Source organism: Camelus ferus, chromosome 17, assembly GCF_009834535.1.
Source record: "Camelus ferus isolate YT-003-E chromosome 17, BCGSAC_Cfer_1.0, whole genome shotgun sequence".
Classification (NCBI taxonomy): domain Eukaryota; kingdom Metazoa; phylum Chordata; class Mammalia; order Artiodactyla; family Camelidae; genus Camelus; species Camelus ferus.
This window is the reverse complement of record NC_045712.1, coordinates 27699822-27717922: the sequence shown is the minus strand read 5'-3', so window position 1 is coordinate 27717922 and position 18101 is coordinate 27699822. Positions and strand designations below refer to the sequence as shown.

Below are 18101 nucleotides of genomic sequence, written 5' to 3'. Positions count from 1 at the left end.
ACCTTTCACACCGTTAGCAGGGCTCTGCCCTCACAGTCTGGCTAGCTTGGGCTTGTCCTTGCTCTTCAGAGTCTGATGGAGGCCACTGAAGCAGCTCAGGAGCTGAGGATGCAGTCACCTCACACAGTCACCCAACCAAGTACTCTGCCTTGCTCCTCCCTGCCCCTTATCATCACCCACCCCTGCCAAGGATGGAAGAGGAATCAGTCAGGATCTGTAGGTGATATGAGGGGTTGGGAGAGGCCCACATGTTCCGGTCCACAAGTGCAGGTCTGGTCATTGTGAGTTTCGTGGGAAGAGGCCAACCCTCACAGTAAGACCTGAGGGAAACCATTGGTCAGAGACCCAAGGAAGGGCCATGGGGGCCTGGGGATTGCTGGAGTACTGGGATGACTAAGCAGAGAGTGGGGATCACAGAATCCAGCTCTATGTTTGGCTGAAGAGGAAACTGTAGCCCAGAAAGGGGAACACATTGAGCACAAGTACAAGGAATACTGTCAGGGAGGCTTCCCTTGAGAGGACAGCCAGGTCTCTTGGGGGTGGGGAGGCTTTGAAGGGTCTGGCCAAAGTCAAGAACGATGACTTCAGTGGTACAAAGTTCAAGAGCATCTTCATTGAACTATAAAAAAACAGTGGCTCTGGGACCCTCCCCCAGGGTACTCTGCCTGATGTCCTGTGCTCTGCCAGTCTCCACTTCTCCTGCAGATGGACAGAGAAGAAGAAACAGCCTCCTGGGGGACTGCCCTGGAAACATCACTCACAGGAGCCACAGGGAGCCCAAGGAGAGCAGCAGAATGCAGCTGGTGAGGAAGACTGGGCTCAGGAAGGCGGGCCCAGCCCTACTGACGAACCTCACGTCACTGATCTGCTTCTTGATCCATTTAGTGAAGTGGGAGGTGCTGGTGTAGAGGCCCGGGAAGCGGTGCTGGTTGCAGCTAAAGCTCCAGCTCATCACCCCCATTTGAATCCAGGTTTTGTTCACTTGGCAGACAAGGGAATTGCCAGATTTACCCTGCGGAGGGAGGGAGAGAGGGAGGAAGGCATAAGGGAGGCAGCAGGAGAGCCTCCCTGCAGGTCTTGGATAAACAAGCTTGTCCTTTCCTCAGCCATATCCTTAGCATGAGCTGTGTTAGGCCCATGCTGTCCCTGATAATGAGGCTATGAACCTGCTCTATGACATGGAAGCACTGCATGGGGCCTACGCTCAGGATCACACTGACCTCTCTCTTCATTCTCCTGCTAACTCTCTGACCGTAACCCTGGTCCCCTCCTCTGCCCTCCCTTTAAATCTTGGTGGGCCTCCAAGGTGTTGCTCTTGACTTTCTTCCTTCCTACAATCCTGCTTGCAGAATGAGCTATTTGAAATGTAACCTTGCCCCCAGCTCTTTTTGTACAAAGCAGGTATGAGAATAATATTTACAACAGCATACGTCAAAAGGTAATAGCTGATATTTCTGCTGGTGGTGGGTTTATGATTTTTTTAAAACTTACTTAAACTCTTCTGTGTTGCTGAAAAGTTTTAAAAAATCAGAAAAACAGCTTGCACCTTCCTTTCCTCTCTCTGTCTCTCTCTCTGTCTCTCTCTATATATATGTATTTTAATGTAAACCAAGATTTATAGGACATAATCTATGAAGACTGCATAGACATGTAAGGGAAAAATGATAAAATTATACCTAAGAACATAAAGGAAGACCTACATGAATGTACAGATACACCGTTGTTCTTAGAGGAGGCAATTTAAAACAATGTAAAAATGTCAATTCTCAGCATTTGGCTTCCTGCAGTATAGAAGACTAGATCTCTATCCCATCTTGTTGAAGATAACTAAACATGTGAGTTTTTTTTTTTTAATTATCATTTTAAATGCATGGGTGAGCTGGCAAGAATATAAAGACTCCTCAGAGTCCAAAACCCAAGGAAGGGCTGAAACCCAGAGAGCTGTCAGCAAAGCCCAGAAGATGGCTTTTGCCCCAGAGCCATTGGCCAAACCTAGTGAAACTGAGCTTTGGTTTTCACAGCCTCATTCATGAGTGCAGGAGACAAAAGGCAAAATCCAGGGCCTGCCCAAGGAGGGAAGCCTAAGAGGAAATCTACAAAAAGCTAAACCTCCCAAAAAGGACCACACCTTCCAAGTGAGGATAAACTGAGAACCTGCCCTCATGTGAACTTGCAACTTGAATTCACATTGTCTGGGTGGTTCAAAAACCCAGCCAGGAACGTCACTTAAAGCGGTCCTGGGTTGGTCTTGTGCCCAGGTATCTGGCAGAAGCAAATATAGATTCTGTCTGAAGGAACCCACTTTTCAAGCCACACTTTAGCAAACCCTGACAAAGAACACTCTACGGAACATGTCCTCACTCTTAAAACATCACCCTGCACACAGGGAAGTTGAGGCACCAGGAGCAGATGCCAGCCAGCAGGAAAACCAAGAGCTGCATCAGAGCCTTCACAGTTTAAGATTTGGAAACTATCACATGGAAGCCACGAAGTTTCTGGTAATGCACTATTTTGTAGGCTTGGTGGTGAAGGTATGGGTGTTGGTTGTACTATTCTTTATTCTCCACACATATTTTATAAATATTCTTTTATCTATTCAATAGAGGATAGAACAATCAAAAATCATAACAATGTCAGTTCTCCTTACGTTGACCTCTAAAGTTCAAGCAATTCCAGCAGGATTTTTTCAGGACCCTGACAGTCTGATTCTAGAACTGATATTGAAGGATAATAATAGTCCATGAATTCTTGGAACTTCATAGCTTTGTTACTTGAAGTAGAATAAATGTTTACAGAAGGTTAAAAAAAAAAAAGTCCATGAATTCTATGACAGGTTTGAGAGAAAAAAAGAGTAAATTGGAGAGGCTGGGGGCTTGAGATACATCTAACCAGAGAGTTAGAAATATTTCCAAGCTATAATTATAGAAACCATGATATTAGCATAGTAACAGAAAAACAGACCAATGGGGCAATAGAAAGCCAGCCTGATGCCTTCAGGTGAGGAGACTTGCCCCAGAAAGGGTAATGTCTATGGGAAAGGAGGTCTCTGTTATAGATGGTAGGGAAAGTGATGGAGAAAAGTGAAGTTGATTCCAACCATAACAAAACTCCAGAGGAAATAAAACTCAAAATGTGAAAAGTTAGAAAGACAAGCTAATTAAAAACACAGGGCCATGACTGTATGACTTGGGATGAAGCCTATGTTTTAAAATAAGATCGAAACCCACAAACCTCAAGAGGGCATATGTGTTAGTCTTAATTACATCATAATTAAAACTATCTGTTCTGTGAAGGACACCAGATCTCATTGAAGATAGATGATGAATTAAGATAGGGCACTTGCTCTGTCTAAAACCAACCAGAGATCAATGTTTAGCATATCTAGGGAAATCCTGAAAATCAGCAAGCAGAGAAAGAGAATTGAGGGAGATCTGAGGGTTTCCATGTATAGGCGATTACCCAGTTGCCAGCTCCCAGTGCCCAGACCCCCATGCTCCAGGAGTACCAGAGGAAGGAGATGGAGTGGGGCTTGGTGCAGTTTAAATCAAATCCATTTTTAAATAGAGACTTATAATATGACAAGGTATTTAATAACTGAAACTAACTGAAAATAATGGGCTTTGCCCAAAATGATGTTTGGAGAACAGAGGAAGATTTGACATAGGGCATGTGGGGGTGATGACTTGAAAGAATAAAACCGTTTAATGTGAATTCTTTAACAAACTGAGATTCCACAACAAACAAATACAGTAGGGGAATGTAGCACAATATCATTTATGCAAATTAAAATACACATATAGCAACACTATGTATTTTTCAAAGACACAGACATCTTTAAAGCTATCTACTAAACAGATTTCAGTAGGTGCCTTTTGTAGGGAGAGATAATGGAAGATGAAGGGGAAAATCAAGCCAGTGATAATCAAGATAGTAATGACAGTGTGTAGGTCTTTACCTGAGAGATATGGTTGACTGGACTCTGGGAATCCAGAGAAAAAGAGAACTGAGAGAGAGAGGGAGAGAAAATAGAAGAGAGAGAGAAAGGTCTCCTATGTGGACATTCTCTTACCACAGTGAAATAAAACCAGAACCCAATAACAAAATGTGAACCACCTCATCAACAGAAAAAAAAATAACTTTCAAAAATGTTAAGGAAAAACAAAATTAAAATCTACAGCTAGAGTGTAGAAAGTAAGAATTCCATATATTGCAGAGCCCATGGGATATGCGCCTGAATTGCACACAGAAGAGTCTTGGTCTAAATACTTTTAATATCAAACAAGAAAGAATGAAAATAAATTATTTTTATTATCAATTATTTATCACTGCACATTCAGCTGAAGATGCTTGAAAAAGAATAAAGACACAAAGCAGATGTCATGCATTAGAAAACAGAAAAACCATAGACTTGAGGAAAAAAAAATCAGTAACAGGATAGATAAGCACCTTCTAAGTCCTACCAAGAAAAACTGAAAGAGAAGGAAAATGCAAATACTTTGTGGTATGAGTAGAAAAGAGACTAGAATCACATCCAGGGAAAATACGCTTTCTCAGAATCTGAAGAATGTTTATAACTCCCTCTTTATGGATTTAAATTCTGGCTGAAATGAATAATGTCCAAGAAGACACAAACCATAAGGCCAATAACCATGGACAAAACAGATTAAAATATTGCCCAAGAACTACCCCTTCAAAGGAAGACAGGCCTATAGGGTTTCACAGGCAACTTCCATCCAGCGTTCAAGGAGCAGATAATTTATGTTATATCAAATGTTCCAGAGCACAGACTAAGCTTCTAAGTGAAGCACAGTCCCAATTCTGCAACTTAACAAAGGGGGTGCCTTCCTCAACACACCTTAAATGGAGCCCAGCTTCACTGGAGGAAAACAAAACAGAACGCAAAGGTTGCTTGGATCGTGTCTCACAGGACTGCTGTTCCTGGGCCAGTACCTCTCCTGGGCCGTGCACCAGCACTATCCTGTGCCTGGCCTAGGGCCCAGAACAGGGTGTCTGCTGGATGAACAAATAAATTAAACATGTTCTTAAAAAAGGTATCATTAATCTGAATTCAACAGATGAATGAAATCAAAGCATACCATGACCAGGGAGGGCCGATCCTGGCTGGCAGGGTAAATGGACATGAGGAATCTGTTCATGGAACCAACTCAGCACATTGAGTTAAAGAGTAGAGTCATCTTGATAGCTGCAGAGAACACATTTTATGAAGCAAGGCATTCTTTCCCAAAATCAAATGCCGCAGTGGAACTGAAAGGAACGGCTCTCTCCCTGACAGATGACGTGCCACATCAGCGCTGAGCTTCGTGGCGAAGTGTGGGAAGCACTCCGAGGAAGGTCAGCAACAAGGAAAAGCAGAGCTACAATTCCAGGTTGTTTTGGGGGAGTGGTACCCAAAATAATGAAAAAAATAAAAATCATGAAAATTAAAGAGGCAAAATCATCATGAACTGCAGCTCCTACATGGGTATACACCTGGAAAGCCCAAGAGAGCCAACTGAAAACTCTTGGATATAACAAAAGGGTTCAGTGAGCGAGCTGAACGCCCAGATGTTTTCAACAAGAGGATGAGTCTGGGGGATGGAAGTGAAGCAAGAGAAAAGGAAGGAAGGTTCTTGTCCTGCTAAGGAGGAAACTGTAGACCTGATTAAGTCTAGATATTAAGTCAAGTTTAAATGCATGTGTGGAAAATATCAGGTGACCAGCAGCAGAATGACACTGAGATATGACAACTTCTAAACCAGTACAGGGGAAAAGTGGAGTGGAAAAAAAAATCAAACCAATACGTAAAGTGAGGGGTTAAGAAAACATTCTTCTTGGTAAACAGATTAAAGGAAAGCCTCCCAAATATGTTGGAAAATATAGTATTCAGCATTACACTGTTTACAAGAGACATACCTAAAACAAGTTAGCACAGTGTCTCCTGGAAAGACAGAGTAATTGTTCTGGAATATGATTCTTGATATTGCGATAAACAAGAAAAAGAAATAGGAGGCATATATATTGAAAAGTAGGAGCCAAATTTATCATTGTTTGCAGATGATATGTCTCTGGGCCTACAAAATTAAAGAGAATCCACTACATCCAAGAAGGTTGCTTATTATAAAGTAAATACACAAAAAATCAATACATAATACAAACAGAAAATACACTGAAAAAAAATAGCCATACTGCTCATAATAGAGAATTTAAAACACCTAGGAATAAAGTTAAGAAGCAGCATGCAGTCACTATATGGAGAAAGCTATAAACTCCTGCTCTAGGGGCATAAAGAAATAGAGCAAAATAGAATCTATTTTCCCTAAATCAATCTATTAATTCCCACCAAAATCACCACATGATTTTTTTAAAACATGATACTAAGATTGTTCAAACGACAAACAGGAAAAAAATGAACATCTGGAGACTAAACAACAATGCCACTAAAAAGCAAACAGGTCAACGGTGAAATCAAAAACAAAATCAGAAAATATCTCGAGACAAAGATTGTTCAATTAGAATGAACATGGGAGAACAGCCTGGTAAATTCTTTAAAAGAAGAATAATGAAGGAGGACTTGCCTTACCACATACGAAAAGGAATTAGAAAGTTACAATAATTTAAGAAGAGTGGTGGTGGCATAGGAATGAGACTGCAAAGGGCAGAAATAGACCAAAATAAGATGAGAATGTAGAATATAATAAGCAGGGCATTTCTTAATTCATCGCTAAAAAAAACCCCTGTAAGTATTCAATAAAAATTGTTTATATAACTGACTACATTTGGAGAAAAATGAAACTGGTTTCCTCTCACACCCCTCCAGATGAATCAAAATTTAAATACTTAAGGAAAAGAATGAAGAACATATATGAGTAAAGAATTTTATAATCCTAGGATGGGAAAGGTATTTCTAAGCACTGCATAAAAACTACAGTCATCAAGAGAAATAATGATAAATATGAACATATCAAAATTTTAATTAACTCTATGGTAAAAAATCCACACCAAAAAATGGTAAATGATGCACAAGTAGGGTAAAATACTGTAATGCGTTTTACAAAGGATTAAAACTTTTGGTTCCCAAAGGTTTTTTTTTTTTGATAACTTTTTATTTTGAAATAATTTAAGACTTACAGAAAAGCTGCAAATATGATATTTTTACCCAGGTTCACTAACTTAATGTTTAACCATATTTGTTTTATCTTCTCTCTCTTCCATACGTATGTGTGTATACACATATTTATGAACCACTTAAAATTACGTTGAAAAAGACATGATGTTCCTTTACCAGTAATTACTAGAGCATATAATAGCCACAGTTTTCACAAGTCCATAAAAAGAAAAGTAGTTTAATAGAAAAACATGGGCAAAGGACAGGGAAAAGTATAAATGGTCTACTGAACGCAGCAAGCACCTTCATCTGAATCCCCTTTGTCCCTTTAAAATGTATTTAAGGGGTGAGTTCTTTCCCTGACCCTGGGTAAAAACTTGGGCACAGTCAGAATGTTTTGCTCAGATGATTAATGTAATCATAATTACTATGATTACACTGTCACATAAACATCTCAGTTCAGAAATCAGAATATCCTTATCCATGTAATAATCACAAAGCTAGACTTGATTTAAAGTTACACTTCCCCCTACTGCTGTCTAGGGCTTTTGGCATCAAGAGGCTTGGGAATGAGGAAGCAGGCTCTGTTCTCTCCTCTTCCCTTCCTTCAGCTCCCGCTCCTCTTACCCCACCTTGCTGGCCTGTCTTGTGAACCTACCAAGGTAAAGCAGGGGAGTAAAGAGGCAGGAGAACCAGCCTACCTCTGGGCAGTTCCTGGTCTCTCAGCCTGGGGGAGATTTACAGCTGACTGTCCCCTGACTTCAGGAGGCACGCCTTGTACTCTCTGAGTGATCCTGCTGAAATCCCTCCCAGGAGAATAGGCAGCTCTCACCCAGCCCCTTACAGGGGAAGGGGTAAGAGCACAGGAGCAGCTGCTCTCTCCAGAGAAGCTCTCACAAAATCACCTCCATTCTACCTTTTTTGACCCTTTGATACACACATGTAGTGAAATGTCAGTCACACAACTCTGAATCCTGACAGATGGTGTATCTGGATGCCTTTGTTAATACTTCCTATTTAGCGTCCTGTTACACAAGCAATTTACAAAATTGCTCAATTTTATTCCATCAGAGCAAAAATAAATGTTTTATCCTACCAAAAAGACAAAAGTTAAAATAAAAATAATACCTAATGTTGGTGATGATGTGGGGAAATAGGCACTCATATACTGTTGGTATTAATATAATGGAACAAATTTTTCATTGGGCTAATTTATCAGTATCTATTAAAATTTTGAATGTGCATAAACTGATCTTGTAATTATCCTTCTCAAAATTTATTCTAGAGAAATACTTGAACAAATGTACAAAGATTTATGAACAAGGATTTTTACTCTAGCATGGTAGAAAAATATTGAAATGAGCTCAAATGTCTACTGAAGGGTTATATAGATTATGAAATAGCCGTACAAGAGAATTATTACTCTGTAGTTAAGGAGAATGGAATATACTTGTAAATACAGACACAGAAATAGTCTAAGATACATTGCAAGTAAAAATTTTAAAGTTAGAGAATAAAATGATATTACAGTCCTTGTAAAAAATCAAAATCCTAACATTTATTTAAGGTTTTATATATGTATTGAAACAAATGTTGGGGATATAAACTAAACAACTTAGAGTGGAAACTTCTATGTAGTTTGATTACAGAAAAGTCCCATTTACTAATTTCTGCATTTACATACTACTTTTTTTAAAGGAAATATGTGTACTTCCTTCCAATCACAGAACATAGTATTTTTTTAAAAAGATAGTGTAAATGGAATCACAACAGTACAACATTTAAAGATGCATCCACAGTATAATAATTAAAAGATGATTTCAAGGCTTTAAATACTTCAAACACAAAACTCGAAAGAGGAAATCTTTTTACTCAAGAAGACAGAAACAGAAAAGCAAATCAAACCAAGAAAAGCAGAAGAAAAATTAATAGAAATAGAAAATAATGAAATAAACATTAAAAAATTTAACTACATACCAGGCCACCTAACAAGTCTCACCATATTTTATATACTAACTGGTGTCACTGTAGAATGAATTTTATGGCTATAGGGAAACAGAGTTGGAAATCCACAGCAAAAACAAACATGCAAATGTAAAAAAATACACTTCTAATTAAGTCACAGGTCAAAATGAAATAAAAGTGGGAATTATATAAAATATTTAGACATAGATGATTATAAAAACACTACATATTAAAATATGTGGCATTAAGCTAAAGCAATATTTAGAGAGAAATCTGTACCTTAAATACTTGTATTAGAGGGAAGGGGATCAAGATGGCAGAGTAAGAGGTCATGGAGTTCACTTACCCCCACAAACGTATCAAAAATATATCTACATGTTGAACAATTCTCATGAAAAACTAAATGGAAACTGGCAGAAGAACTCCTATATGACCAAGGCTGCAAGAAAGATAGGATGGACAAAAAAAGCATCAGGTAAGGACTGTGCCCCTGGGAGGGGCCTAAAAGGAAAAGAAAGACCACAAGGGTAGAACCTCACCAAGGGGAGTAAGTGGGTTGAGCCACAGACTGGGTGTCCCAGCACTAGGGTCCTACACAGAGGAGACAAGCCCGCTTGGCTGCTGGGAGAACCGCTGGAACAGACGGGCTGGAGATGTCTAGACTCCACTCCCGAGGAGTGCGCTGGTGCTGGCTTACCAACAGACAGAGTGGACAGAAGTCGGCTCTGGCGGCTGCTGCCTCACTGCCTCAAACTGGGCAAACACCCTGGCCTCACCCACTCAACACCACAGCTTGGCACAGGATCTAGGGCAGCCAGGTCCTGGGAAAAGACTCGATCTAGCGAGGCAGAGGCAGCACAGGGGTCTGGGGTTTGGTCCAGGTGAGGTAGCAGCGGCCATTGTTGGCACTTACTCAAACAGCCCAGAGAGGCAGCCCAGACCTCCAGTGGCAGCACAGCCCCTCCAACCAGGACAACCAACACCATGATCCCCACTACCAGCCTAGTGAACACTCCAACCCCGCCCACTGCACACCACATAGCCCTAGATGTGGGACAGCCAAATGAGAAAAGACCCAACCTTGGGCTGCATCTGAGCAGAGCCCAGAAGTCTACACAGGCAGCGCATCAGACCTCTGTAAGTGCACAAGCCCCACTTACCTCAGCAGTCCCCTCCTTTGGGGCAAAAGCCCCAGTGCAGGGAGAAGGGAAAACACACACTTAAAGGGAACGGAGCCTGCTCTAGGCCAACCCTCAGTGCTTCCTCTCCAGCAACTTGGGAGCAGACCTCACCCTTGACAGGGCAGCCATAGCCAGGGAGCAGAGAGGGAGTCCCACCTTACACCCTGCACTGGCTCTAGCTCCTCCAGCACCTGCCACACTCCTTATCAAGGTGACTGTAGCCAGCATCCCCTGAGGAAAGATGTGGCTGGTATCAATGTTAAATCCAGCCCTCACACCAAAGACACTGGGTACATGCAGTCTACACAGGGATGCTCCTGCATAAAAACCTGCCTTAACTTAAAAGCTTTGCACAGCAAAGGAAACCACTGACAAAACAAAAAGACAACCTACAGAATGAGAGAAAATATTTGCAAATGATGTGACTGGCAAGGGGTTAATATCCAAAATATATAACAGCTCATACAACTCTATATCAAAAACCAAATAATCCAATCAAAAATGGGCAGAAGACCTGAATGGATATTTTTCCAAAGAAGACATACAGATGGCCAACAATCACATGAAGAGACTCTCAACACCGCTATTTATTAAAGAAATGTAAATCAAAACCACGATGAAGTATTACCTCATACCTGTCAGAATAGCCATCATCAAAAAAATCAACAAACAACAAATGTTGTTAGAAATGTTGGAGAAAAGGGAGACCTTGTACACTGTTGCTGGGAATGTAAACTGGTGCAACCATTATGCAAAACAGTATGAAATTTCCTTAAGAAACTAAAAATAGAGCTACTATATGATCTAGCAATTCCACTCCTGAGTATATATCCAGAAAAAGTGAAAATGAAAAAATAAATAAAAAGATACATGCATCCCAATATTTGTAACAACACTATTTACAATAGCCAAGACATGGAAGCAACCCAAATACCCATCAACAGATGACTGGCTTAAGAAGATATGGTATATAGACAATGGAATATTACTCAGCCATAAAACAAAGAGTGAAATGCTGCCATTTGCAGTAATGTAGATGGATGTAGAAAATATGCTTAGTGAGATAAGTCAGAGAAAGACAAATACTATATGATACCACTTGTAAGTGGAATCTAAAATATAATACAAATGAATGTATATACAAAACAGAGTCACAGATATAGAAAACAAAATTGTGGTTACCAGAGGGAAGAGGGAAGTATGGAGGGACAAATTAGGGGTATGGGCTTAAGTACTATATGTAAAATAGATAAGCAACAAGGATATACTAGATAGCACAGGGAATTATACCCTTTATCTTGTAATAACCTATAATAGAATATAATCTGCAAAAATACTGAATCACTATGCTATACACCTGAAACTAACACAGTACTGTAAATCAACTATACTTCAATTGAAAAAAACACAAAAAATATTTGCTTTCAAAATGAAAAAATGTATGAAGGTGTCCAGCTCAGAAAATTAATCCCAGTATATACAGAAATTTGATTTTATGAGAGAAGTGGTGACAGCACAGGAAATGGTTTTATCAATGAATGGCACTAGGACAACTGGTGGGTCATATGTGGAATTAAATAAAAATAGATCCCTAATTTATACCATTCCCAAAATGAATGTATGTGGATTCAAGACCTAAATGTGGAAACCAAAATTTCCAATCTTTAAGGAAAAAGAAAACATAGAGAAATATCTTTATAATCTCAGGAAAAGGAAGGATTTCTTAAATAAGCATAAGCCAAAAAGGAAAAAAATGAATATATGTTTGACTAAAATAAAATCTAAACTGCTGTCAGCAAAGGACAGTATATACAAAAATGAAACGGTAAATCAAAAACTGAAAGAAAATATTTACAATATATACAATGAACATAAAATCAGTATCCAAAATATAAAAATATAATAAAAATGAAAAGGCAAACAATAGAAAAATGTGTAAAATATCTGAACAGGTGACTCACAGAAGAATTATGAATTGTGAACAAACATAGGAAATGGTGCACAGCTGCATTAGTAACTGGGACGTGTACACGCAACCACAATGGGAACTATTTCTCTGGTTCTCACTCAGCAGAATGCAAAACACTGTACAGTCTGACAATACCAAAAGTTGGCAAGGACATAGAGCAATGGAATTCTCAAACACTGCTGTAAGAATATAGATTAATACAATCACTTTGGAAGACAATTTGGCAATGACGATTAAAGATGAAAGTATGTACAGCCTGTGACCCACCAGTTCCTTGCAGGATGTACCACGTTGAGAAATTCTGGAACATGTAAATAGGGAGGTGTGTGTAAGACTATTCAGAGCAGCTGAGTATGCAATATGAAAAAATTAGAAGCTACCTCAATATTTATAACAGGAGAATGAATAAATTGTGGCATATTCACAAAAGAGAACGTTGTAGATTGAGCACTTAGTCTATCAGAGCTGCATGTATTGATATGGATAAATCTTTAAAATGATGTTGACTAGAAGATGTAAGAAGTAGAAGCACACTTACAGAATGATGCCATTTATGCAAACCTGGTTCTACCAGCACCTGGCCCAGATCTGGGCATGTGACTGACATTCAGAAGTGCTCAAATACCCTGAGAGGTACTATCATTAATTATCATGGACAGGAGCAAAAAGTATTTGCACCCTTATTTTACAGATTGGGGAAACGGAAGCCCAGGGAAAGGAGATTTTCATAAGGTCTCCCAGTGCCAATGTGGAAAGGAAGGCATGACCTCTCAGAGTCCCCTTCTTGCCCTGGTCCAAACACTGCGCACCTGACACATGTCCATGCCCCACTGTGAGGCGGCACACATCATGTCATTCCCGATGAACTTCTTCTGGTCCTTTAAGAAGAGGAACTTGTACTGTTGATGGCAGATCTTCTTGTTTATGATCTTGACAGCCACCTCCTGAAGACTGTAGGAGGGCTGTGGGGTCACTGGAGAAAGAGAGATCCTGCATCATCATCCCTTCCACTCTTTGGCATAGTTCCATCTTGGAGTTGTCCAGATTCGCAATGTGGGAGGCAGAGCCATTTCCTGGGATGGTGATTTATAAAGGCCCCAGCCCACAGCCTGACTTTTGAAAAAGCCCAAGCTCAGTAAAAATTCTAAGCAAAAGTCCCCTGAAGGGCTCAGACCAACATGCAGGCACTGAATGAAGCCAAGGAGAGATTACCCCAATAAATCAGGGTCCATGAGGGTGAGTGGCTGAGCACTGCTCCATGGCTACTTGTCAAGACCCTAGAGCCCGGAGTGAGCAGCCCCTGGAGGGCAGGACCCCACAAAGGCTCCTCAATTCTAGGACCTCAGGGTGGCAACAACAGGGGACAGGAATTAGTGGTGCTCGAGGTAACAAGTGTGTACAATGGCTGCCCAATGCCTAGGTACCTCCTGAGACCATGGCTTTTGTTCCACCTGCAGACAAGGAATCCCACTAATAGCCAAGGATTAATTTCCTACCATGCTGCAAGGTGAGAGATTGACATTGGATTTAACTTAGCTTTGGGAACTGAGGTCCATACAAGCCATGCGTGTGTTTTACACTAGGACACTGTGTGTATCTTTCTATCAACAGAGATCAGGATGACATGCAGCACATGTAGGTGCTCAGGAAATGTTTGCTGATAGAGTGAATAAGTGAATAAAAGTGAAAAAAATAATGGACAGAGGAGCCCGTGGTGGAGTTGTGTTCTGAAGAGGCAAGGGTCTTGGGACCTCTGCCTGCCTTTACTTACCTTTTGTATCTGTCCGGGCCCACCCGATCACCCAGCACATGGATCCGAGAGATGGCTTGAGTTTGGGGGTGGGTAGACAGACAGGCTGGATGAGGGGGGACCAGGAGATGGAGTCTCCAAGCTTCAGGAGGGCAATGTCCTGGGATATGAGGTTGTTGAAATCCTCATGAATTGCAATGTGAGTGACAGAGAGCTCAGTGCCATCTTCGGAGATGTGTTGAACTCCCACCTTCACAGAGTATGCTTTGGGGTCTTTGGATCTGCAGGGCCATGGGTAGGAGCAGACCACCAGCAGTGAGGTCAAACGTGGTATGGTTGGAAAGACACAGGCTAAGCACAGGGCTACCCATCCAGGACCCTACTCCCAGATCCCCACATTCAGCAAGGCTTCCCATTCCAGAAAGCAAAGCCCTGGAGACTGGCTGGCTACCCTGACTGACCTGTATAAGCAGTGTGCAGCTGTAAGGACCCACTGGTGGTGGATGATGGAGCCGCCACAGATGTTCATGCCCATGAACAGGATGCTCACCTGCCATGGCCACTTGCCTACCTCCACCAGCTTCCCCTTCACATTCTTGCAGGAGATGTTAGTCTGACCACAGGCCCGGAACCAGGATCCTTAGGAAAAGGGTAGGGGGTGGGCCATGCCAGCCCCTTGCAGACTCTCAAGCAGCAAAGGGCAGCTCTCAGATTTCCATATGCACATGTGGGGAGGGGCTTTTCCCATTACCCCCAAAACAGCTACCAAAGACAGGAGGAGACTGCTATGAAGAGAACCTCCAAACAATGGGGATCAGACAACCCCTCTAAGGCTTGTTACAAGTCACCAACCCAGGATTCATCCCTTCCCCTTGTTTAAACAAGCAGATACTTAGGGGAATGAAGGAGAAGAGAGAATCACCAGAGGGCTGAGTTGTCAGTCAAGGGCTAAGTGATGGGGCACAATGAGCAGGACTGCTAGTCATTTGTAGCCAGAAAGCAATGGACAACGACATCACATTGTACAACTCCAGGGCCGGCCTTCATAGACTACCACCCCTGGAGGCGCATCCTCTGTGACCAGACCAGAAAGTGAGCAGAGATGCTTGTCAGTTCCCTCCCTGCCTCTCACTAGCCCTGACAGCAGGAGTGGGAGGAGGGGACACTGCACCGAACTGGACATGAGGTTGCTATTTTGAACTGGACCATCTTGGACTGGTATTTGATAACCGAACATCACTGAAGACAGGAAAGAGAGAAATCCTACCACAAAGGTTGGCAATCAAGATTAAAGACAAAATAAAAGGTTTCTTATGCAGAGCTTACTGTCAAGTTTGGGCTGGCCAAGAAGTTGTTATATGTCATCATGGACCTCCCCTCATGCAGGCGGAATTGGATATGTGTTTACACTGTCTCAAGCAGACACAGTTCCAGAAAGTGTTCCCCTAGGCAGTTCAGCATACAGTGCCAACCAGAGCTTCAGGGACTCAGCAGCAGCAACCAAGGCTTGTCCTCATCTGGGGTGCGGGTGGAGGTCTGTGGTGGTGGTGGAGGGGTCCGACAATAAACAGACAAGGCTAATAATCTATTGCAACCAATACACATGAGCAGAAATATCTCCTGGGCCTGACTCATGGAAATCCCTCAAGAGGATCACAAACCATTGATGACTGGGCTTGTTCCGCCATGCCCCAGGGCTCCTGGTACTACCTTTAGATGTGGATCGCGGGTTCCCTTGCCACACACGTCCACGGCTGGTCATCTTTACCCTCAACCAATGGCTCCCCACAGGGATCCACAGGCACCAGCACAAGCCCCAACATTTCCATGGAGTTTTGTCTGCCTCGGCCTCTCATTGCTCCATTCTTGCCCATATCTCTACCCGGTGGCTTGCTGTCCTACTTTCCGTCTCCCCTAATGGGGAGCCACATTTCCAGCCCTTCTCATATGCTGTGTGTACCTTGTTTCAGATCACAGCCTTCTCCAGTCAAGACCTTGGGAGCAGTGAGGGCTTCCAGAGCCTTGCCCTTTCATTTCTTACAAAGCTGAGGCCCTGGGGAGCTAAGGTCCTGCAGGATGAACTTCCCCACTTAAAAAGTGACAGCTCTAGGAGGCAGATTTGGGCTTTGCCTCTGTGCTCCACACCCTCAGTGGGTTCCCCAGTCTCAGCAAACAGCATTCTTCACAACTCCCACCAAGGACAACGATGACTCTGATTTCCTTCCCCAAACCCTACGCAAGATTTGCAGGATTCCGCCTGGAGATGCCAGCACCAAGTACAGCAGCTGAACTTGAAGGGAGTCATGACAGATTATTTCGGGGCATGATGTGTTTCAGATCAACCCCGTCATAGGCACAGTGACACCATTCCATTCTACTGGGGACATTCAGTGGCTCAAACAGATTCCACTGCAGACCACCTCTACCACTTCTTGGAGTCCAGAGTCTAAGCACTCCCACTCACAAGCTGTACTCTGACATCACCGCCTGCACTCACACGTGGCGATGGGAACACCTGTCCTGGCTCGTAACCTCCATCCAAGGTCACAGCCCTCCACTCCCACATCATCACAGGCACAGCAGTCAGCCATGAGGAGCAGCACACATCCTCAGCACCCGCCAAACGTCACAGATGCCTGAGAGCAGCGCAGAGCAGGACAGCACTCATTCATCCACTCACTCATTCAACCAGGCACTGGTCTGGGAAGAAGGGTCACACAGTGGTGGAAAAGGATAAAGTCCCTAAGTTTGGGGACACACCCCTACTAACAGATGCCATGTCAGCATGTTTTCTGCCAAGTGGGAGAATGGGCAGCTGGCAGATGAACCAAACCAAAGCTGTCACCACAAAATTATATATGATTGATTAGAGTGGGAACCCGAAGACCTTCTGTCAAATGGGGTCCCAAACTTTTTATCGCCAAAGAGTCTATTGAAAACTGGAATTGAATCCTGGGTCCACAAGCACTTTGTTCTCTGGGACTTGGGTTTCTATTGTGAAATGGGGATATTGGTAAAGCTCACTTCACAGGGTGCTGAGACATAAAGGTGTGTGGATGAGCCTTATGGGGTGAGCAGTCATCCATGTATCACATTGTCCTCAGCACAAGTCCTGGTTCTCCTAGACTGTGCCCCCCAAACAAGCTTATCCATTCCACGGATGTTAGTTTGTTCCCATTTTTAAAATAAGGCTCTTCCCTCATGTTCATGGTCACCCTGCAAACAGGAACTGCCTTGCCACTGTCTGGGTCCCCAGGCTTGGCACACCATTCAGTCTCATGAGGATGCACCCATCAGGACACAAAAAAGTGGAGGCCCTTCAGGCATGAAGACGGCTGACACAGGCACCCAGGCAAACGGATCCCTCCTGCCTCTCTCCCATGTTCCCAGAGGCCTACCTTCAACATAGAGGCTATTGTCAGCTCTGGCAGAAGAAAATGGAGATGTAAGGCCCTGAAGATCTCCTGACCCACAAGCCATAGCAAGAAGGTACACGGCTCTCACTGGCCCTCATAATGGGACTTGGGGGCAGGGTGGGGCAGGGCATCTCCACTGTGCGAGAATTCTAGAACTCATGGTTTGTTTATGCAGGGTAGCAGCTGGGGCAGCAGCAGGATGCCAAGGAGACAGTGTGGTCATGGCAAGGCCCTGCCAGGACCATGAGGTGATGCTGTTGCCAGGCACATCTCTGGAATGGTGCTTCTGGTGCCTAGTCCTGAGCCTGTGACAGCACTTGGTGGCTGGCCTGTGACAGTGTCTCCTAGGCTCAGCCTTGGCCTTGATGATGCCCCTGTATGCTTAACCCTAAGCCTGTGATAGCACCAGGCATCTGGCTTATGACAGTGCCTGGTGCCTGGCTTGGGAGGCACCCCCGGTGCCCAGTCTAAGATCCTTTATGAAGCCCTTTTCACGGACCCCCTGGAAGTGTGGAAACTGAGGCTCTGAGATGGGGAATGGCTAATTCCTGCTGTGAGTGATTGAGCTGCAACTGGGGTTTTTCCTTTTTCCCACAGGTTCTGCATTTTCAAGAGAACAGCTCATGGGTAGAGCAAGACCAGACATTTTTGGCCTGAGAAGGTGGCTTCCTGGGACGAAGAAGCTTGCAAGCCCGGGTCTTCATCAATCAGCACA

General features: G+C 43.0%; 1 protein-coding gene across 1 annotated transcript; it reads right to left on the bottom strand.

Annotated features, from left to right (window-relative positions):
• Positions 1-467: 467 nt before the first annotated feature.
• PRSS46P lies at positions 468-17450 on the bottom strand. The gene is made up of 5 exons (XM_006194468.2): positions 17369-17450; positions 14432-14609; positions 13992-14251; positions 13030-13193; positions 468-1012 (listed from the first exon to the last, which is right to left on the bottom strand). The coding sequence occupies exons 1-5, from the start codon at positions 17448-17450 to the stop codon at positions 758-760; spliced, it is 939 nt and encodes a 312-aa protein (XP_006194530.1). The 3' UTR covers positions 468-757.
• Positions 17451-18101: the final 651 nt, after the last annotated feature.

Bases quoted from the DNA above. Each gene is read 5' to 3' on its own strand.
- PRSS46P (XM_006194468.2), bottom strand. From the start codon at position 17,450: ATGGCTTGTGGGTCAGGAGATCTTCAGGGCCTTACATCTCCATTTTCT. The intron at 14,610-17,368 runs GTAGGCCTCTGG...CCTTTTCCTAAG, and splicing joins CAATAGCCTCTATGTTGAAG to GATCCTGGTTCCGGGCCTGT. The intron at 1,013-13,029 runs GTGCGCAGTGTT...CTCCCTCCGCAG, and splicing joins GGGGCATGGACATGTGTCAG to GGTAAATCTGGCAATTCCCT.